This window comes from Populus alba, chromosome 7, assembly GCF_005239225.2.
Source record: "Populus alba chromosome 7, ASM523922v2, whole genome shotgun sequence".
NCBI classification, from domain to species: Eukaryota; Viridiplantae; Streptophyta; class Magnoliopsida; order Malpighiales; family Salicaceae; genus Populus; species Populus alba.
The window spans coordinates 5299127-5323051 of NC_133290.1; the positions used below are offsets into that span (position 1 = coordinate 5299127).

Consider the following 23925-nt stretch of genomic DNA (forward strand, 5'->3'; position numbering starts at 1 on the left):
AAACTCCAACAAATTTGGTATGAGATTAGGTATATGCAATGGTTTCCAGCAGCAACAACAACAACCACCAGTTTCTCACAAAACAAAATTATAACCTATGGTGTATACAATTAAGGCTCTTTAGATTTGTGAGAACTAAATGAAGATGAATATACTGAACCATAATCATTAAGGGCAAAAGCTGTCAAATAACCATCTCAACTCAATAATTTAAGCTGTTACGTGAGGTCCCAGGATATGATTTATATTATTTTCTAACACAACCTTAAGTACTGCAGAAATGATGATTCTTAAAGAATCTAGGAAGAGAGATAACAGAGTCTTATTTACGATTTATCAAGGGCTTGATAAAGTTGCATAAGAGATGGTGACTCCAGCAAAAACTTCAAAAGAGGCATGAGAGATTCAAAAAAAAAAAAAAAAAATTCCTATAGTAGTGTGGAAAAAGAGAAGAGGGTACGGTTGCAAGCTTTGAGAGGAGATTTTGAAAGGTTAAAAAAGGAAAACACATAATCCATCCATCTCTGATTACTTTATAAAAGTAATTTTAGTTCTTCATCAGCTGAGAATAAATAGAGAAAACATTGATGATGTTATAGAGAAAGTTTTGAGGTTTTTAGACTGAGAATTTGATTATGTTGTAGAGTCAAAAGATTTAGAATAGATGACAGTGGAAGAACTCACGGGTTCTCTTCAAGCCCATGAGTAGAAGATTCAAAAGCAAATAGAAAGAAGATCAGAAGAGCAAGTATTACAAGAAAAGTTGAGATCAAAGGACAAGACTATGTAGTAGAGAAGGTTTTCAAAGAGGTAGCATCTTTTATAGAGGAGGAAGATGAAGAATTTGTAGGTCATATAGATGCCATGAAACTCGTGGAGGGCACGATGAAAATCAAAATTCCTTTCTAAGAGGACGTGGTAGAAGCCGAAGCCGAGGCCGATAAAGTTGGAGGTATGACATATTAGAAATTAAATGTTACAACTGCAAAGAGTTTGGTCATTTGCTTCAAATTGTCATTGCAACACTATTGGTGACAAAAAAGGTTAATTTTGCTATGAAGAGCCTGCTTTGTTGCTGGCTTGTGGAAATTTTGAATCATGCAATCGAAGCACTTGGTATTATTCATAATTGGAAAAGAATACAATAAATATAAATACAAATAATGAAGGCACTAACGGTGCGGTTGCAATTCAAAGAATATTCCTAAGAGAAAAATCTAAAAATGAAGCCAACATCTATCTTTTTTTATTTTATTTCAACAGCCATCCTATTATATATATATATATATATATATATATAGGCAGCCTAGAACAATCTATGCATGCTTGCGTGCAAACTCCAGAAGACATTGACAGAGTTCTTTAGGCCTAGAAGCAATTGCCATATGATCTGCTGGAATCTCCATCACTTCCTTAACCTCGTTGTGTTCAATCATGAAGCGCTGCAATGACGGAACCACCAATAAATCTTGAGTACAGACAACATAATCTCGCACAACCGATCCAAATTTCTCCTTCGTGAACTTGTTTGCCTTGGCCAGACTTTCAAGAAACAATGATCCTGATCTCTTTAGAAGCGTCTGGAGACTGAGATCCTGCAAACAAGAAAAATATCATCACTACACTAGTTATTGCAGTCAAACAGATCAGTCCAGGATCGAAAATCAATTTGTAATCAGATTCATGAGCAGCCGTACCTCAGGGGAGGCAAGGTTAAAAGCAGTGGACTTCATGAATGCCTCATATCCCGCCGTTGAAGACACTACACTCTGCCACCCGTCTGCCACGGCTGGGCTATTTTCAATAAACTAACAGAAAGAACACAATGTATAAGGGTTAATTGAAAGTTAGAGATGATTGGTAATGCCTTTTCGTTTGCATGTTTTCAATTAAACTGCCTTAAATAAAATGAATTGCGGTACCTTCTCTAACATATACGATGGCCTGTGCTCGGTATCAGGCAAGAATGCTGTAACAAAAACAGCTAGAGAAATCTTCTCTGGGAACTTCTCCATAGCAAAAGCCACGTTTAAGCCGCCTAGACTATGAGCCACCAATACAACCTTTTCATTTTCAGCTAAGTTGGCCATGAACTCGATCAAGGGCTCATTATACTGATCAAAAGTAACAACTTCTTCCAGTGTTTTTGTGTTCACCCCTGATGCACTCATGTCAAGGGCCGTGACAGAGTGGCCAGCTGCCTCTAGCATTGTCTTCACCTTGTACCATGCCCAAGCTCCTGAAGCTGAACCATGGATCAAAACAAAATGCGTTGTTTGATTGTTGCTATCTCCCATTTTTCTTTTTTTTTTTGCTGATTGATAGTACTCTAAAAAAAGTAAAGGCTTTTGGTTTCGCTTGACAGTACGTTATATTTTCGCAATGCCTTGATTGTGCTTAGTAATGTCGTTGCTTGGTGGTATATATAGAGAGTACCGTCTGTTGAAAAGTTGAAAGTGGGAAATGTCAAAAGTCACATGTTTTTTTCTTTTTTTTTTTTTAATCAAAAACACCTAGGCATTATTTTCTTTGACAAGTCAAGTCATGCGTTCAATCTTTTGATGGTATTAACATGCAATATTGGGGAGGAAGTGCATAAAATAATTTTGAAATTCAACAATTAAATATATATATTCAAGATGAAAAGCAGCCACGTTTCCGTCGTTGAAGAACTTCAAATACTTTGAACATGAGTGGTCGTTCCAAACAATTTTATGTATTTACAGGAAATCTGTTTCGTTTCCGTAACAATTATCTTTTGAATTACTAATTTCTTAGATTGGAATAATGAAAAGTAAGAGACGTCGGAGGAAGTTTGTTAATTCTATTTTGATAAGTGTTTCATTTTTTCAAATGGAATGAAATATTTTAATTTTGAAGTGTTTTAGTGTGTCGTTTCAAGATTATACTGTTTTTATATATATATATATATTCAACAAATATAATTTAAATTCAAGATAAATTATGCAATATAAACACAATGCCAAATAAATATAATTTCAAAATTTAAAATATTTTTAAATAGTCAAGATTAAACAAATCTTTAACTTAAAGTAATTCAACTTAAATAAAATATCAAAATATTATGAAAGTAAAATATTTTAACACAAATATTTTAAATATAAAGTTATGTCAATGTTATCAAGGCTAATGGAATCTAAATCATCTCTTATTTTGTTCAAATTCCTACAAAGTATAAACATGAAAAAAACAACATGAATATAAACCATATATATTAGTGATAAATCTAATTTTAAAAAATTAATATCATTGTTAATAAAAATAGTAACAATAATTTTTAATATTATTATTAATATCATTGTTATTGAAAATACTTGGGTGGTTTAATTAATTAAATTGAACAAGGTTCAATTTAATTCAATGGCTTTTCAAGAACGGAACAGTACATGTGGAATGAAACCAGAATGTTCTAGCTGAAATTTAACCGAAAAATCTAGAACGAACTAAAATTTAAAATGAAATAAAAATTGTTCTGTTTTTCGAATTAATATGGAATATTTTGACCATTCCGTATGAAATGGAAGAGAATTGATAACCTTGCATCCGACTAGTAGCAACTGGATATGATCACCACATAATTTTACCCACCCAAAAAATGGAGTTTGACCGAACGTGATCACGATGAAAAATACTTTCATGATTGAAAGCAGCCATGCTTTCTTCGTTGAAGAACTTCAAATAATATGACCAAGAAGATAGTTTGTTCTTTGGAGAAGTTAACTCAAATACAAACGCAACTTTCTTCTATTTTTCTTCTGTAAATTCTCAGGAAAATGAACATATTTCGTAACAGATCAGTTCAAGATTGAAAATTCAAACAAAAATCTTTCATTGTTTTACTTTTCAATATTTAATTAAATTGTTTCTTGGTATCCTATTTTTACTGTACATGCACGTGGATAGTCGTTTCAGACTTTTGTAATTTCCTTCTAAGTTTCTTTTAAACCAAAAAGTTTTTTGCATGATAAGGCCTCCAATTTATGATGTTTTTAGATTTAGTCCCATCCTTTATTTTCTAATAACTGGCCCTTTATTTTCTGAAGGAAAAAAGAACACCCAACACATCCGGATCTGAAGTTTAATAAATATGTGTGTTTGCTAAATTAAAATTCTAAAATTATATATATATCAAGAGGCTTGAGAATTCTACAAAGGTGCAGGCTTTAGGTTAACTACAAAATTGTTGATGTTAGTTGGATTACTATTACATTTTGCAAATGTAACCTATGATGAATAATTTATATAATATGCAAAATACTCCGACTTTTGGGTGGCTAATTAATTTAAAAGGAAAAACAATTATTATCTAAATTTAAGATAACTAGGACATTTAAGACTAGTTAATGTAGAGATCTTTAAGCAAATCCATTAATATTTTACTTGAAATAGACTTCATCAGGTCCTATCCTAAAAACTTCTTTAATTTGGCAAGTTATTTTGTTATTTGTTTCAAGTCTAGTTTTTATTCGTTAGTCTATCTAAAGCTCAAGAAAAGTTCTTTTTAATTAGTAAAAAAATCCTCATTTCATCAGGTTAAAACCTAGTTATTCTAAAGCTTATAAAAATATGTCTAAAATTTAAGAAAAAATCGTTATCAATAAGTAGATTTTTATTTTATCAAGTTAAAATCTAACATTTCTAAAGATGAGGAAAAAAAGTGTTTTTCTTGTTAATTATAAGAAATATATCTTATTTATAAGTTCATAATCTCATGTATTAAAAGAAAATAAATTTTTGGTATTTTTGAAACACTAATCATGTTCTAATGAATTCAATAAAGTGGTTATTAAATCTATCAATACATGCAAAGATATTTTTTAATTTTTTTTTGGTTTATGAAAAAAATGCTAAATCATATAATGAATTTTCATATTTTTTTAACAAAAATTAAAAGAAGATTTTTTTAAAAAAATTTTGAGAGACCTGATTGTATACAAATTAAAATAATATTGTATTTTGGAAAGAAAGGTTTTTGGTTGTTTTTTATATATATATAGAAACTGATTTATATGATACCAAAAAAAAAAAATGCTTTGAGTGTAGATCACAATTCTAGATACTAAATATGAAGGGGTAAAAAGAATACGAGGAAACTCAAAATTAATTGTATAAACTAAGAGAATCTCAACCATTGATATTTCTCCTCTTTTCTTCACTTTTGATTCTTACCAAGGGCATTTCATTTCTGTCTTGTAGAGTGGCCAAGGAGAGGACAAAAACTCCCAGCTTTGTTATTGCTTAGGATCGTATTTCTTGGAACAGTACAGTGAAAGCTGTAATTTTAGCGTGTCTTGAGATTGTCTTCAAGGCAAAGAAAATCATTTTTGGTCTTCAGATATGGAGAAAAAGGATCACAGCCTTTGGTTGGAAGGGGCTTAGGTGCGGTTTTGGATAAGGACGGATTACATGTTTGAAAAAGTGAGGGTTTCAGTTGAGAGGCGGAAGACAATCCACAACGTTGTTTAAAACAAAACAGCACCGTTGGATTATCCCTAGCCCAATTGGGACTCACACACCTTTGCGGCCTTAATTTTTTTATATCATGCAATAAACCCCTCTCAATTAAATCTAATTCTCAGGACTTTTCTCAATTTCATCCCTGGATATTTCCAATTGAAACCTCAACTTCCAGCGCCTCTTCCAACTTGATACTTGGTTTTAAGATTAATCAATATGCCCATTAAGTAGCCTTCAAACTTCTAGGTGATTGCAATTTGATCTTTGATTTCACCCAATTGAGTTTGGATAAATTAAATTTGCCATGTAAAATTCCAAGCTTCTCAATTAAGTCCAAATTAAGTTTTCACAATTAAGTCCCTAACAAGAATAATTTGAACCAATAAAATTTTAATTAAGTCTTTGCACTTAATTAAATCTTTTAATTTGACCCAAATTAATTTTTAAACTTAATCAAACCTTTAATTAGGTCCATGATTAAATAAAATTGATCTATTAACAGTTTAATTAAGCCCTAGAACTTATTTTTTATGAAAATTCATCCAATACTAACTTGATTTGACCTTGAACCTGCATTATCCTTTAGTTTTGGGTACAATAGTGCATAATTAGACAACCAATTTGGTCCAAAATTCTAGTTTAGCTCCTCCATGCATTTGCAACCCTCCTTAGCCTGTTTTTGCCAAGTTGATAGTCCTTTTTTTAACATTTTTTCTAGGTTTATTTTTGTTTTTTTTTTTTAATATTGAAAGAAAAGGATAATTTTAGGGAAAACTCAAAATTGGGTTATGAAATCATGGATAGGCGTACATGTTTCATCATTGATAACCATATTGCATGTAGGCATGCGTATTTGAAGTAAGTCTTAATCACTTGAAAGATTCAAAGAATTTAGAAATGTAGTTGAAATACAAATTGGAAAGAATATTAAGATACTTCAATTGGATCGAGGTGGTGAATACTTCAACCAATATTTTCAAGATTATTTGAAAGGCAATGAGATTCTCTCATAATGGACACTTTTTAAAAGGAGAAATTGCACCCTGTTAGATATGGTGTAATCCATGATAAGCTATACAAACTTTCCACCTTTTTTTGTAGGGCTATGCCATACAAACTACAACTTACTTTTTAAATAGGGTTCCATCAAAATGTATTCATAAAACTCCATATAAGATATGGAATTGTCGCATGTGTACAGCGTCGCGACGATAGTCTACCCTCAAGGAAAAAATAAATATATGGAATATGGTTTAATCCTGGAAAACGTGGTGAGACAAGAAATTCTTGTCTTTTATCAATAAAATATGGAATGAGAGTCGCCACCTAATATTCTGGTCACTAGGAACCCTAACTAGTATCAGAGATTGAGTACAGAGACTAGTTGCGTAAAAGGAAGATATTACCACCCGAACTACACCCTACCTAAGATAAGCTGCATTATTTTGTCTGATAAAATCTAAAGTCTTGTTGTGATTTCTAATTGTCGGTCCGTAGAAAGGTCCTCCTTTGTAAGGAGATCCTTATCTTATCGGGTAAAAACCTAACTATTCTAAGTTGTCAAAAGAAAATACCTTTTTAATATCGGGAATACATTTTACGTATAAATTCATAATTCCTGATACTAAAATCAAACAAAATAAAATTTTTGTTGTTTTTGAAATTTTGGGCAATGTTCTCTTGACTTTAATAAACTAGTTATTAAAGCCAAAATGCATACTAAAACATTGTTTTTTGGTGTATGAAAAACATAATATGATTTTTTTAGCTTTGAGACACTTGGCTAAATGCACAAAAACATTTTCTCCTTTTTCAATTTTTTTTGTATTTTTGGAAGTTTTAATGAAAACCGAGTATTTTAATACCGGATTTTGTATTTTTAATGCCATAAAAATATTTTTTAATACTAATAAAAAAGGCGTAAAATACACAGTAACCAGTGAATTATAATTAGGTAGTTACTATACAGAGCACAGTAACTACATAATTATAATTCAGTTGCTGCAGAACGTGAATTGATCATGTTCTGCATGCAAATGAAAAAGAACACCCAAAAACAAGGACATAAGAGGAGGAGAAGATTGTCTAGAGTGGAGGAGCTTGTTCACTGTCGTTTGCCTGCAGTGGCAGAAGCGGTGGCTTGTGGTGGTGCTGGCGGCAAAACGGTAGTGGCTCCAAGCGGTGGTCCTTCTCTCTTCTCTCTGTTTTCCTTCTCTTCTTTTCTGGTTTTTTTTCTTCTTTGTTTTTTTTTTTTTCCGTTCGGTCTTCCCACTCTCCTCTTCTTTTCTCTTCCCTCTCCCCTTTGTTGTTATCTCTCTTCTCTTGTTGTCTCTCTCTCGGATTTTTTTTCTTTTTCCCTTTTTTCTGCTTCTCCCCTATATTCATAGGAAAACATGGGAGAGAGTGGCAAGGGCGGCCACTATGCAGCCACCCTAAAACAACCGATAGAGGGCCACGTCCCCTCTGTTTTTTCTTTCACTGTCCCGTGGTAGGCCACGGGTCAGAATTTATACAAGTGGCTGTCCTTGATTGGCGTCTTTTTTAGCTAAAAGGAGGAAGGAATGTCGATGAAAACAAAGGAAGAAAAATCTTCTTCTTGCCCTATTTTGCGCATCTATGGGAAGAAGAAAGGTTACAGTGTCGTTCAAAACAGCACCGTTTTGGGCTCTTTGTGTTTTTATTTTTTTTTGTAAACAGTGCATGAAACGACACCGTTTTGGACAAAACGCTTCGTTTCATTTAAATGAAAAGGCGACCAAATGTGTCAGAGTTCATATTGGTCCTCAATTTGTGATTTGTTCAATTGTGTCCTTAATTGCAATTTTCATTGTAAAAATCAATTCAATAATATCCTTGCCAAATTCAAACAGCGGTCCTGAAGTTGGTCGCCTTTTTCACTTTGGTCCTTGGTCTTGAATTAGTGCAATTTGACTCTCAATTGAGCAATAAACTTCTAATTTCTTCAATTGGACCCTTGGTCTGGTTTTAATTCCACCCCTCTATTTACGCACCTTTTCTATTTTGGTTCTTGGTTTCCAATTTCTTCAATTACCCATATTTACCTGAGGTAAGCTGCATTGCTGTTTAAATCTTAACTTACTAAAATTTATTTTGATTTGTGTGTAAGAACGTATGATATTATTGACTCTAACTTCAATGAATAAACCTAAGAAATAAATTTAAATCAATGCACGAATAAATCCAACTCTAGCGTCGGTAAATATTCCACCATAAATAATTCTAATTAAAAAAAATTCGACCACGAATAAATCCAACTCTGGCGTTGGTAAATATTCCACCACAAATAATTCCAATTTTAAATTCGACCACGAATAAATCAAACTCTGGCGTTGGTAAATATTCCACCACAAATAATTCCAATTAAAAATTCTACCGCGAATAAATCCAACTCTGGCGTTGGTAAATATTCGTGGCCCTAAAAAATTTAAGACATGCAAAATTTTTGTCTACACTTTTTTTTTATTATCTATGTTTCTTTTTTTGGGCCGGGCTGGGCCGGCCCAGCCCAGCATAATTTCTTTGGGGCTGGGCCCAGCCGACCCGATTGGGCTGTATCGAAGCGCACACGTGAAGTGAATTCACGCGTGGCTTGAGCTGTGCGAAGGTAATTAAATTACCTTCGCACAATGTAATGCAACTTAATTTGAATGCGAAAAAAAAAAGAAATGAAAAGGAACGGCGTACCTGCTCTGCAAGGCGATGAAGACGATGGTGAAGCTCTGGCTGACTGACACCACCTTTTCTCCTCTGCTCCGTCTTCTTCTTTCCTTTGCTTCTATGTTCACCAATTGCTTTCGGGTTCCAGTAGATTTGAAAGGATGAAAAAAAAAAACCTTACAATGAAGACGCCGGTTTACTGTGGATGTCAATTGTTGAGTCTTTTTTCCTTTTTTTCTGTTGCAGGGATAAAACAATGGCAGGGACAATCCTTGTTTGTGTGTATACTGCCCTTTTCCTTCCTTGCTCTCTGCGTGTTGCTCTGCTTTTTCCTCTGTTTTGTTTTTTTTCTGATTTTTCGGTTATGTGTGATTGGATTCTGGGACTAAACAAAAGATGGGTTTAGTTATTGCAGTCAAACAGATCAGTCCAGGATCGAAAATCAATTTGTAATCAGATTCATGATCAGCCGTACCTCAGGGGAGGCAAGGTTAAAAGCAGTGGACTTCATGAATGCCTCATATCCCGCCGTTGAAGATGTCACACCCCCTCAAAAAATTTATAAAGGCACGACATCGGCTGGCGATTTTCGTTGTGTTCTAAGGATTTGGTTCTTTTGGAGTCGCCACCTAGTATTTGGTCACTAGGAACCCTAACTGGTCTTTCAGAGATTCTAAGGCAAGGGACTGGTTGCGTAAAGGGAAGGTACTAGCACCCCTAATACGCCCTACCTGAGGTAAGCTGCTTGGTGTTTGGTTTGCTCTATAGTCTATGGTGTTGGTGTTTTCTAATCCCGTCAACTCGTAAATCGCAAGGAAAAGAGAATAAAAAAAACGAAGAAAATTTCACAATTCTTAAAAAAAACAATTACTTTTCACGACTCGTAAACCGTGGAGAGAAAAAAAAAATAATTTTTGAAATGTTCTCGATCGCAACCAAAGCTTCTTTCAAACATGTGCGTTGATTTATTACTCCCGATAATATTTTGGATGTTCGTCCTTTTAAGGATTTCTTCATCCAAACATTAGCGGTGAACAATAACCACAACTTCTCCTCCCAAAATAAGATTTTTATAGTTTTTGGAATATTGGCCAATACCCTTTGGAGTTTTACAAACATGTTGTAAAATCCAGAAATGCAAGAAAATAATTTGTGTTTAAGAAATCTATGCGAAAACACATTTTCAAAACTTCCAATATTTTTTTTATATAAAAAGAACATTCAAAACATGTTAGAGTATTGGCCGTATGCAACACGCAAGAAAATATTTTTTTTAAAAAAACAATATATTTTTTTTGACGAAATCGGGTATTTTTAATACTGAATTTGTATCTCCACAGCATAAAAAATACAAACTAATATTAAGTCATTTTAAAAAGATGTAAAAAAAATCAACAATATTTTTAAGGAATTTTAGAAATTTTTTAAAGCAAAAAATAAATTTATCTTTGAAAATTTCGGGTGCCTCGACGAAAATCAGATATTTTAAATACTGAATTTATGCCTCCACAATATAAAAAAAAAAAAACAAAACCCCCTTAAAAAATATATATATATGAAAGGAAAGTAACAAACATTTTTTTTAGATTTTTCAGATTTTTTTATAAATATTTTTTATATATATATATAACATATACACACATATATATTATAATTTATAATAATATAATATATTATAGGGCTGGGCCGGCCCAAATGAATGGGCCAGGCTCAGCCCCCAAAAAAGAGACGGGCCGATCTCGGCCCGCAAACAAACGTGGGCCGATCTCGGCCCGCAAACTCAAGTGGGCCGATCTCTGCCCGAAAAGCTCCTATGGTCTGGGCCAAGACCGGCCCAGACTTGCAAGGCTGGGCCAGCATCGGGCTGGCCCAGCGGCCCCAGGCCCAGCGGGGGGGGGAATTAATCTTCTCCCCCCCGCCTCCTGCATGTAGAATGCATGCAGGAGGCAAATATTTGCAGAAAACAAAGAAAACAGGGGGGGAGAAGAAAACGTACCTGGCGTGGAGGAGGCGGTCGCTGGCGGTGGTGTGGCTCGTGCGCGGAGGCTCCGTTAGGCGGCGCTGCGGCTGTTCGGTTCGCTCTCTCTCTTCGGTCTCCTCTCTCTCTCCTCTCTCTCCCGGTCCTCTCTCGGGTTTTTTTCTCTTTTCTTTTTTTTTCGCCCTCCCGTTCTCCCTTTTGGTTCTCTATTTATAGAACCATGGCGCGATTTCGACGTGGACCCAGGAGCGGGTTGAGGAGCGGCTGTCGGGGAGCGGCGGGCCTCCCTCGGGTAGTGTTTTTCGGGTTTTTTTTCTTCCCTTTTCTTCGGTTTTCTTCTCTATTTATAGGATCAGAACTGCGGGGGACCATCGTTAGTGCGGTGCAACGGCTGGTCGGCCAATGTTTAAAGGTGGTGGGGACGAAGAGAGAGAGGCGGGAAGATTTGAAAAAAAGAAAATGGTTTTCTTCTTCTGCTGCTCTTCTTCGGGGGGAAGGAGGAAGATGAACAGTGTCGTTCAAAACGACACCGTTCTGGTCTTCCTCTTTTTTTTTTTTTTTTTTTCATATATGAAACGGCGTCGTTTTGGATAAAACGCGCCGTTTCATTTAAAATGGGCAAACTTCAAATCAGTCCTCCGAATTCGGTCCCCGCCCCTCTTTGTTGGCCGCCTTTTTCACTTTAGTCCTTGGCCTCTGATTTATGCAATTGAGCCCTCAATTGATTAATAAACTTTCAATTTCTTCAATTAGGCCCCTGAACCGAATAATTGCAGCCCCTCCATTTACGCGCCTCTTACAATTTGGTCCCTGGTTTCGGATTTTCACAATTAAGCCCCTAATTGGCCATTAAACTTCAATATTTATGCAATTAAGCCCCTGATTTGACCCAATAAATTCCTAAAAATATATTTTGGCCCCAGAACTTAAATTTCTTCTAATTAAAGCCCAAATTGACTTAAAAATCAATTTTCTTGCAATCAAATCTTCTATAAATTCAAAAACAAAATCCAATTAAATCCATAAACATCCAAATTTGGGTTTTTCTCCTCAAAATTCAAATTTTCCTTCTCAATAGGGCTTTCATCCTTCAAGAATATACTGTCAAAAAATTCAATCCTTGTATTTTTAAATTCCTTGACCAATTTTCTGACTGTTTCCTGAGCGCTTCTGCCTTCTGTTATTTTTCTAACCTCTTTTGGCTATTTATTTTATTTTTCATGGGGACCCAAAAATGGGTTACAACAGATGCCCCCTCTTTATAATACTTACGGAGCATGGATTTTGCGCAGTAAGTGTTATAAAGATAAACCCAAAACGGAACTCCCGAAACTGATCTGGTCGAAGCTTGATTGACCTGAAACTTTGTCTTTTACAACAATCCTCCTTAGCCCAAAAACTATGATCAAAACTTAGTCATCCCAAGATCCTTATCCGGTGATCCTCTGAATTCTTACTTTAGTTTGATCAAAATGGAAATCCATCCGAGATCCCATCTGGTGATCTCCTTTAACCTGGAACCCCATCTGGCGATTCCTTTACCCATAATCAATACAAAAAATGTGTGTATGGTCTCATTATGATGGGTGACCTGCCCGAGTGGAAAAGGGAAAGAGTGATCTCATTCTTTGGGTGACCTACCCAGGGGGAAGAATGGCCTCATTATTATGGGTGACTTACCCAAAAAAATAAAATGGAGAATGGTATCATTCTTATGGGTGACCTACCCAGAAAAAATATGGTCTCATTGTGATGGGTGACCTACCCAGAAAAAGGAAGAGTGGTCTCATTCTTTGGGTGACCTACCCAGGGGAAGGAATGGCCTCATTCTTATGGGTGACCTACCCAGATAAAAAAAATGGTGAAGGGTCTCATTCTTATGGGTGACCTACCCAGAAAAAAAATATGGTCTCATTGTGATGGGTGACCTACCCAGAAAAAGGAAGAGTGGTCTCATTCTTTGGGTGACCTACCCAGGGGAAGGAATGGCCTCATTCTTATGGGTGACCTACCCAGATAAAAAAAAATGGAGAATGGTCTCATTCTTATGGGTGACCTACCCAGAAAAGTATGGTCTCATTGTGATGGGTGACCTACCCAAGGAAAAAGAAGAGTGGTCTCATTCTTTGGGTGACCTACCCAGGGAAAGGAATGGCCTCATTCTTATGGGTGACCTACCCAGATAAAAAAAAATGGAGAATGGTCTCATTCTTATGGGTGACCTACCCAGAAAAGAGATGGTCTCATTGTGATGGGTGACCTACCCAGAAAAAGGAAGAGTGGTCTCATTCTTTGGGTGACCTACCCAGGGGAATATGATGGTCTCATTGTATGGGTGACCTACCCAGGAAAAAAATATGATGGTCTCATTGTATGGGTGACCTACCCAGGAAAAAAAATATGATGGTCTCATTGTATGGGTGACCTACCCAGGAAAAAAAAATATGATGGTCTCATTGTATGGGTGACCTACCCAGGAAAAAAATATGATGGTCTCATTGTATGGGTGACCTACCCAGGGGGAAGAATTCTTAGTAAACTCCAATGCTTTTCTAAGAAATGGTTTCAATATGAGGTCCCTTCTGGTGACCTTCCTTGATGAATGTCAAAGTACGAGATCCCTTCTGGCGATCTCAGATAACTTGGAATCCCATCTGGCGATTCCCTTTATTACCAACATGAAATATGAGGTCCCATCTGGCGACCTCCAAATAGCGAAACACGAGATCCCTTCTGGCGATCTCAAACAACTTGGAATCCCATCTGGCGATTCCTCTTAACAAACATGAGATATGAGGTCCCATCCGGCGACCTCCAAATACGAGATCCCTTCTAGCGATCTCCATCAACTTGGAATCCCATCTGACAATTCTTTTTATTCAAACATGAAATATGAGGTCACTTCTAGCGACCTTCATCGAAATACGAGATCCCTCCTGGCGATCTCAAACAACTTGGAATCCCATCTGGCGATTCCCTTTTATTGATTGCTATCGATGTCGTTCTTCTTGCTGGCAGGATTTGAAAAATATTATCTTCTCTTCTTGTTGTTCTAGAATCAACTCAATGATTCTTTCTTTGTCCATAATCTTGTTGGAATGCGCTAAGATCTCCCCCTGTAACGATCCAAAAAACATACATGCAATGATTTATGATTAGATGCAATGCATGCATTCGTACCTGGTTTTGAAACATAGGCCCCATCCTCTTCTTCTAGTTCATGAGACTCCCTCTTAACATGAACTTTGCTTTTGAAGTCGTATGTTGGATTCATCTCTTGTGTTGCCTATCATATTCTTGGAGAAGAAGTCTTTGACTTTCTTCAAGTAGTCCTTTTCTCAAAATGTATGACTTGTATTTGCCTCTTTGTCATGCTTTTGTCAAATGCTTTAGCTTGGTTTTCAAATCTATAGGCTTCCATCCAATTTTAAACACGTAAAACTTTTCATAAAACATCTCGGCTTGCCCCCAGTGCAGGGGTGCGATCCTAGTCTGGGTTTTTATATAGAGAAGAAATTCATTTCGACTCAAAACAAAACCACCAACAAAAAAACTCTTTAGAGAGTGAAAGGACAATGATTTTTTTTTTTTTCAAAAATGCACATTGTTAGGATTGATAAACTCTATTTTTATCTTGAAAGAAAATTTACAGGTGATGTATCAATTCAAAGGTGAGGTTGTATTTCAAGGGTAGCTTTTCTTAAATTTCATATTAAACCATTTTATGATACTTTATTTGTAACCACTCAAACTTGTTCAAAAAGTGCATAATCTCATCATTTATTTAAAGAAAAAAGGTAGGCTCAAACACAAAAATCTGGCTGACAATATGAGCCCTGAATGCTCACTAGAGAAAATAAAAGCAATGACAAAAGCAATGACAAAAACATGCTAAGGCAAATGAAGTTGTTTTACATTTTGAAAACTACGAGAAGTTCTTGGGTCAACCCGTTCTGAAACTTCTTCTAGTATGTGGAAAGTGAACCGAGGCAATGCTTCATCTTCCTTCCCTACTTGCGTTTCCTTGTCTTCTCCTTCGATCTCGCCTTCTTCATTATTGACGATTCTTGACCAAGGTTTTCCAACCCTTTATCCCCTATCACTTTTGTCATGACCAGGCAATGGATTTGAACTGATATTGGGTGTGTCTTCAAATGACACCCATCCTATCTTGATGAGCTTCAATAACTTGTTCTTGAAACCATAACACGTTTCAAGACAATGCCCGGGAATACCAGCATGGTACTCGCAAGTCAACTCGGGCTTATACCAGATGGGGAATGGTGGCTGTAGTGGTAATGTAGGGATAGGAGCTATTTGTCCAATGCTCAGTAGTTTGGCATATATGTCCTTCAGAGGCATGGGTAATGGCGGTAGTTGTTCTGAAATGTATCTTGTGTTTGGTCTTTGGTGGTTGTTTTGGGTGTTTGACTGGCCATTTGCTCGATTAGGGGAAAAAGGTTTGTTAAAGTTTATGTGGGCCACATGGGAGGTAGGTATTTGTGGGTGATATGAATCTGTTATCTTGTCATTGGACCCACCTTCAAAGTTGTTAACGGGACCTTTCAATTTTCTCCTGAAAAAAAAAAACCCTTTGTCTCCAATGGTTCAATTATGCGTCCAACTTTAATCCCTTGTTCTATTCTTTCCGCTATGCGTACAGCATCATAAAAATGTTGAGATGAGCTACCCATTAAATGCTCATAGTAGGGTGCCTTGAATGTATTAGCGAACAAAGTCACCATCTCTGTTTCTATCAAAGGGGGTTGCACATGCATGGCCTCGTCCCTCCATCTTTGCGCATAAGCCCTTACTGATTCTGGGCTTCTCTTTTCCATTGTCATAAGGCTTGTTCGATCTGGAGCAATTTCCAAATTGAACTTGTATTGCTTAAGAAAAGCTTCCACTAAATCCTTCCATTTCTTAATCTTGGCATTATCTAGCCTCATATACCAACTTAACGCCGACCCCGATAGACTGTCTTGGAAAAAGTAGATCAGTAACTTATCGTCATGAATAACCTCAGCCATCTTATTGCAATAAGATCGAAGGTGAGTATTTGGGTATTCCAACCCAGTGTACTTTATAAACTCCGGTATCCTAAAATGTTTTGGTACCGTGATGTTTGGTACCAAGCATATTTCAGACGCTCGCATGGGGTCAAACCAGTCATTTCCCTCGACTGCTCTTAACCTTTCTTCCAAAGCTGATATCTTGTCATCGTTCATAAAATTAGTGGACCTATTATTGGAAGGCCCATCTACAGTGATGTGAGCTTGAGGGGGCTGAATGGGAATGGCAGGCACAAAGTGCTGCCCCGTCACTGAATCTGCCCCCAAGTTCTGATATATTCCTGGGATATGAACTGACGGTGCTCCTATAGGTGGTTGGGTAGACGTTCCCTCCCCGTTCTTGGCTCTTAAAAGTTGCTCAAGCAGATTGGTCAGTCTAGAAACTTCATTTTTCACAGATTCCAACTCGGTCTGGTAGTGCGACTCTAAATGAGCTCTTTCTTCGTTTTCCATTCTTGATCTGGACCGGGTTTGGTGGACTTTGGATGTGGGACCTATGTTTCACGATCCGGGACGATGCGTGCATAGATGTATGAGAGAAATGTATGATTGTGATGGATACATGATTGAAAAATGCATGTTTTATTGGGTATGGATGCAGCCTTTTATTGGGTATGGATGCAGCAAGGATAGGTTCCAGTTCTTCTACGTGAGACATAGGGTAGGTTTACTACTGGGTCTCTAAAAGAGGGTCTCTTGCTGTTCCAGTGATCAACCTTCGTAAAGGCGATATGGAGGTCTAGCAGATAGTGGGATGGTACGTGTACCAATCACAATCAGTCTAAACACTCAGCAAAGAGTTGGGGTTTACACAAACTTAAACCTTGACTCAAGTCATAAGGCAAGCTGCTAGTCCCCCACTTAAACTTAGAGTTACATGTGTGTGCACTCCAAAACATAATAATAATAATAAAGTGATGCATGACTATGCCATGTATGATAGAATGTAAAGATATATGTTAAAGCTTTTAAACAAAGCATCATAAAAAAAAAAAAAAAAAAAACAAAAACAAAAACCAATAACACATAACATAAACAAACAAACAAATCAAGCTTAGTCCAAGAGTCCCCAGTGGAGTCGCCATTCTGTCACACCCCCCACAAAAAATTTATAAAGGCACGACATCGGCTGGCGATTTTCGTTGTGTTCTAAGGATTTGGTTCTTTTGGAGTCGCCACCTAGTATTTGGTCACTAGGAACCCTAACTGGTCTTTCAGAGATTCTAAGGCAAGGGACTGGTTGCGTAAAGGGAAGGTACTAGCACCCCTAATACGCCCTACCTGAGGTAAGCTGCTTGGTGTTTGGTTTGCTCTATAGTCTATGGTGTTGGTGTTTTCTAATCCCGTCAACTCGTAAATCGCAAGGAAAAGAGAATAAAAAAAACGAAGAAAATTTCACAATTCTTAAAAAAAACAATTACTTTTCACGACTCGTAAACCGTGGAGAGAAAAAAAAAAATAATTTTTGAAATGTTCTCGATCGCAACCAAAGCTTCTTTCAAACATGTGCGTTGATTTATTACTCCCGATAATATTTTGGATGTTCGTCCTTTTAAGGATTTCTTCATCCAAACATTAGCGGTGAACAATAACCACAACTTCTCCTCCCAAAATAAGATTTTTATAGTTTTTGGAATATTGGCCAATACCCTTTGGAGTTTTACAAACATGTTGTAAAATCCAGAAATGCAAGAAAATAATTTGTGTTTAAGAAATCTATGCGAAAACACATTTTCAAAACTTCCAATATTTTTTTTATATAAAAAGAACATTCAAAACATGTTAGAGTATTGGCCGTATGCAACACGCAAGAAAATATTTTTTTAAAAAAACAATATATTTTTTTTGACGAAATCGGGTATTTTTAATACTGAATTTGTATCTCCACAACATAAAAAATACAAACTAATATTAAGTCATTTTAAAAAGATGTAAAAAAAATCAACAATATTTTTAAGGAATTTTAGAAATTTTTTAAAGCAAAAAATAAATTTATCTTTGAAAATTTCGGGTGCCTCGACGAAAATCAGATATTTTAAATACTGAATTTATGCCTCCACAATATAAAAAAAAAACAAAACCCCTTAAAAAAATATATATATATGAAAGGAAAGTAACAACATTTTTTTTTAGATTTTTCAGATTTTTTTATAAATATTTTTTATATATATATATAACATATACACACATATATATATTATAATTTATAATAATATAATATATTATAGGGCTGGGCCGGCCCAAATGAATGGGCCAGGCTCAGCCCCCAAAAAAGAGACGGGCCGATCTCGGCCCGCAAACAAACGTGGGCCGATCTCGGCCCGCAAACTCAAGTGGGCCGATCTCTGCCCGAAAAGCTCCTATGGTCTGGGCCAAGACCGGCCCAGACTTGCAAGGCTGGGCCAGCATCGGGCTGGCCCAGCGGCCCCAGGCCCAGCGGGGGGGGGAATTAATCTTCTCCCCCCCCTCCTGCATGTAGAATGCATGCAGGAGGCAAATATTTGCAGAAAACAAAGAAAACAGGGGGGGAGAAGAAAACGTACCTGGCGTGGAGGAGGCGGTCGCTGGCGGTGGTGTGGCTCGTGCGCGGAGGCTCCGTTAGGCGGCGCTGCGGCTGTTCGGTTCGCTCTCTCTCTTCGGTCTCCTCTCTCTCTCCTCTCTCTCCCGGTCCTCTCTCGGGTTTTTTTCTCTTTTCTTTTTTTTTCGCCCTCCCGTTCTCCCTTTTGGTTCTCTATTTATAGAACCATGGCGCGATTTCGACGTGGACCCAGGAGCGGGTTGAGGAGCGGCTGTCGGGGAGCGGCGGGCCTCCCTCGGGTAGTGTTTTTTCGGGTTTTTTTTTCTTCCCTTTTCTTCGGTTTTCTTCTCTATTTATAGGATCAGAACTGCGGGGGACCATCGTTAGTGCGGTGCAACGGCTGGTCGGCCAATGTTTAAAGGTGGTGGGGACGAAGAGAGAGAGGCGGGAAGATTTGAAAAAAAGAAAATGGTTTTCTTCTTCTGCTGCTCTTCTTCGGGGGGAAGGAGGAAGATGAACAGTGTCGTTCAAAACGACACCGTTCTGGTCTTCCTCTTTTTTTTTTTTTTTTTTTTTTCATATATGAAACGGCGTCGTTTTGGATAAAACGCGCCGTTTCATTTAAATGGGCAAACTTCAAATCAGTCCTCCGAATTCGGTCCCCGCCCCTCTTGTTGGCCGCCTTTTTCACTTTAGTCCTTGGCCTCTGATTTATGCAATTGAGCCCTCAATTGATTAATAAACTTTCAATTTCTTCAATTAGGCCCCTGAACCGAATAATTGCAGCCCTCCATTTACGCGCCTCTTACAATTTGGTCCCTGGTTTCGGATTTTCACAATTAAGCCCCTAATTGGTCATTAAACTTCAATATTTATGCAATTAAGCCCCTGATTTGACCCAATAAATTCCTAAAAAATATATTTTGGCCCCAGAACTTAAATTTCTTCTAATTAAAGCCCAAATTGACTTAAAAATCAATTTTCTTGCAATCAAATCTTCTATAAATTCAAAAACAAAATCCAATTAAATCCATAAACATCCAAATTTGGGCTTTTCTCCTCAAAATTCAAATTTTCCTTCTCAATAGGGCTTTCATCCTTCAAGAATATACTGTCAAAAAATTCAATCCTTGTATTTTTAAATTCCTTGACCAATTTTCTGACTGTTTCCTGAGCGCTTCTGCCTTCTGTTATTTTTCTAACCTCTTTTGGCTATTTATTTTATTTTTCATGGGGACCCAAAAATAGGTTACAACAGAAGACACCACACTCTGCCACCCGTCTGCCACGGCTGGGTTATTTTCAATAAACTAACAGAAAGAACAAAATGTATAAGGGTTAATTGAAAGTTAGAGATGATTGGTAATGCCTTTTCGTTTGCATGTTTTCAATTAAACTGCCTTAAATAAAATGAATTGTGGTACCTTCTCTAACATATACGATGGCCTGTGCTCGGTATCAGGCAAGAATGCTGTAACAAAAACAGCTAGAGAAATCTTCTCTGGGAACTTCTCCATAGCAAAAGCCACGTTTAAGCCGCCTAGACTATGAGCCACCAATACAACCTTTTCATTTTCAGCTAAGTTGGCCATGAACTCGATCAAGGGCTCATTATACTGATCAAAAGTAACAACTTCTTCCAGTGTTTTTGTGTTCACCCCTGATGCACTCATGTCAAGGGCCGTGACAGAGTGGCCAGCTGCCTCTAGCATTGTCTTCACCTTGTACCATGCCCAAGCTCCTGAAGCTGAACCATGGATCAAAACGAAATGCGTTGTTTGATCGTCGCTATCTCCCATTTTTCTTTTTCTTTTTGCTGATTGATAGTAAAGGCTTTTGGTTTCGCTTGACAGTACGTAATATTTTCGTAATGCCTTGATTGTGTTTAGCAATGTTGTTGCTTGGTGGTATTTATAGAGAGCACCGTCTGTTGAAAAGTTGAAAGTGGGAAATGTCAAAAGTCACATGTTTTTTTTTTTTTAATCAAGAACTCCTAGGCATTATTTTCTTTGACAAGTCAAGTCTTGCGTTCAATATTTTGATGGTATTAACATGCAATATTGGGGAGGATGTGCAAAAAAGAATTTTGAAATTCAACAATTAAATATATATATTCAAGATGAAAAGCAGCCATGTTTCCGTCGTTGAAGAACTTCAAAGTAATATGACCATATTTCGCAACAGACATGGAGCAGATAGTTTTATTCTTTGGAGAAGTTAACTCAAATACAAACGCAACTTTCTTCTATTTTTCTTCTGTAAATTCTCAGGAAAATGAACATATTTTGCAACAGATCAGTTCAAGATTGAAAATTCAAACAAAAATCTTTCATTGTTTTACTTTTCAATATTTAATTAAATTGTTTCTTGGTATCCAATTTCTACTGTACATGCACGTGGATAGTCGTTTCAGACTTTTGTAATTTCCTTCTAAGTTTCTTTTAAACCAAAAAAGTTGTTTGCGTGATAAGATTTTTCAAATTTAGTCCCTCTCTTTTCTTTCTAACAACTGAAAGAACACCCAACACATCCGGATCTGAAGTTTAATAAATATGTGTTTTGCTAAATTAAAATGCTAAAATTTTATGAATGAATTCAACGTTTTTTTTTTTTTCATTTAAAAAAGAGAGGTTTGAGAATTCTAAAAAGGTGAACTAAAAAACTGTTGATGTTAGTTGGATTAATATTACATTTTGCAAATGTAACTATGATGAGTAGTTTATATAATATGTAAAATACTCAGTTCCACTTTTGGGTGGCTAATTTAAAAGGGAAAAGAATTGCTATCTAAATTTAAGATAACTAGGACATTTAAGAGTAGTCATTTACGTCGTAGGTAATTGCAACATTTAAACTCGATCATCCGTCTTAGATGTTATTAGCCAAAACTATTCATAAAATAAAACCCGTCATCTCTCACAAATACCATTAGCCAAACCCAATGTTCATAATCAACTTGACCATCCTTCTAGGATGCCATTAGCCAAAGTTAATCGTCATATTCAGCCCGACCGTCCCTCTAGGGTGTCATTTGTTGAGACTAATCATCAATGCAACCCGACCATCCATCTAGAATGTTATTAGTCGAAACTAATCATCAATTCATCACAGTCATCCCCGTAGGATGCCATTTGCTGATGCTAATCATCAATCACAACCCTGTCACCCCATCTCAGATGCCATTAGCTAAAATCAATCATCAATCACAACCCAGTCATCTATCTCGGATGCTATTAGCTGAAGTTAATCAACAACTCAATCAACATTTCATAATCGGTTTAACATTCATTAACAACTTAATAAACAACTCATAATCGGTTTAACATTCGTGAACAACTCAATCAACATTCCATAATCGGTTTACTATTCATCAACAACTTAATAATATATTGTTATCAAACAAGTTATTTCAGAACATTACATTATACAAGAAAAAGGTGGAAACCACCTACCTCTTCCTCCTGTGAGGGGTCTTTACCAGGTGGAAGGTTCGATCTAGGTCGCACCACCTAACACATCAATGGTCACAAATCAACACATTTGCATTGATATGAAATCACATGACTCATCACCTTATATATTTCAAGAATCCATATGTTCACATTCCAGTGTTCCACACATATTACACAATTTGTTATAGGCAGTTAAGTCAAATATGATATGGAAGTCTGTCACAGAACATAGACACCAAAAGATGGTTCATTGGTGACACAAAATCGACAACGAAAGCTGGTTTGCAGGTGACACATGAATCGACAGCAAAAACTATTTTACTCGTGACACAAAAATCAATAGCGAAAAATTCTCTAATGACATAGAAATCGACAGTGAAAACTGGTGAGCTGATGATAGAGAAACTGGTTCGCTGGTGATACCTATCGGCAGCAAAAACTGCTTCGCTCCCGACACAAGAAGTCTTCAGCGAACTTAGTCTACTGCTTACTCAGAAATCATTTATTAAAATTGAGTTGCTTTAGACCTAGAAATTGCCAACGCAACATATTTTTACAGCTGACGCTGGAATCGTCAACATACTTAGTCTACCGCTTACTCAGAAATCATTGACAAAAGCTGAGTTGCTGTTGACCCAGAAATTCTCAAGGCAACACATTTCTAATGTTGACGCTGGAATAATCTGCCCACACAGCTTATTGTTGTCTCAAGAATTGTCAATTAAAACTAAGTCGTTGTTGACCTAGAAATTGTCAACGCAACCTATGTCCACCAACTGGCGATGAAATTTTCAGCGCACAACATACTATTGACTTAATAATTGTTGATGAAAACTAGACCGCTGCCGAACTAGAAATCATCAATGCAAACTAAGTCACTATCGACCCAAAAATCATCAACACAACCCATGTCGTCGTTACTGTTTTACAATCGGCAACAATGATGGAGTCGTTTATGATTTTTCTCTTTCCCTTGACTAAGCATATGGTCTATGTTAGTTTACTCCCTTTCATAACTCATCCCTAACTGAGTTTGAACATGTATAAAAATTCAATCACATTCAAAGTTTTATCACAAGACCATCAACAATACATAACCAATTCTCAACATACATATTCTTCCAAAGAATCCCCTAAACATCACTTTAAGTCCTCAATGGTATTATCCAAAATTCATCAATACAATTTGTAGAAATTCAATGACACGTAAACAAGTCGCATGTGTAAAACCCTTTTCTTCATGTAATTTACATTATGGATGATATATTTTGTAACACGAAATATATATTTATTGTTTAAGCACTGTTGCTATTGTTTTGTTCAATGAACAGTTTATCATTGAAGTTTTCGCAAGAAGATAAATAGGAAATACAAATACAACATTTCTTGTACATTGCAACAATCACCGACGTCCATACCGACGAAATAAAGTCCATTGGCATCTCACAGAGAGTTGGAAAATAATTACAATAAAATGCCACAATCATCAACGACAATATCGACAGACATATGTCCGTTGACATCTCATAGAGAGTTAAAAAATAATTACAACAGAATGCCACAATCACTGACATCCATACCGACGAACTTATGTCCATCGGCATATCAGAGAGAGTTCAAAAATAATTACAACAGAATACCACAATCATCGACGTCCATACCAACATAATTATTTATGTCTGTAATTTGTTGGTGGGCAAATTTTACCAACAACAATACCGGCGGAATGTGCAAATTTCAAAGGGTGTG

At 36.5% G+C, this 23925-nt stretch overlaps 2 protein-coding genes across 2 annotated transcripts; both read right to left on the bottom strand.

The window, feature by feature from the left end:
- Window positions 1-1163: 1163 nt before the first annotated feature.
- LOC118047757 (salicylic acid-binding protein 2) lies at window positions 1164-2381 on the bottom strand. The gene is made up of 3 exons (XM_035057124.2): window positions 1923-2381; window positions 1698-1808; window positions 1164-1595 (listed from the first exon to the last, which is right to left on the bottom strand). Exons 1-3 carry the CDS (start codon window positions 2295-2297, stop codon window positions 1317-1319), a joined length of 765 nt encoding a protein of 254 aa, XP_034913015.1. The 5' UTR covers window positions 2298-2381; the 3' UTR covers window positions 1164-1316.
- A 13688-nt stretch (window positions 2382-16069) lies between these two features.
- Window positions 16070-20593, bottom strand: LOC118047829 (methylesterase 1). The gene is made up of 3 exons (XM_035057235.2): window positions 20149-20593; window positions 19978-20034; window positions 16070-16111 (listed from the first exon to the last, which is right to left on the bottom strand). Exons 1-3 carry the CDS (start codon window positions 20521-20523, stop codon window positions 16070-16072), a joined length of 474 nt encoding a protein of 157 aa, XP_034913126.1. The 5' UTR covers window positions 20524-20593.
- Between the last annotated feature and the right edge of the window lie 3332 nt (window positions 20594-23925).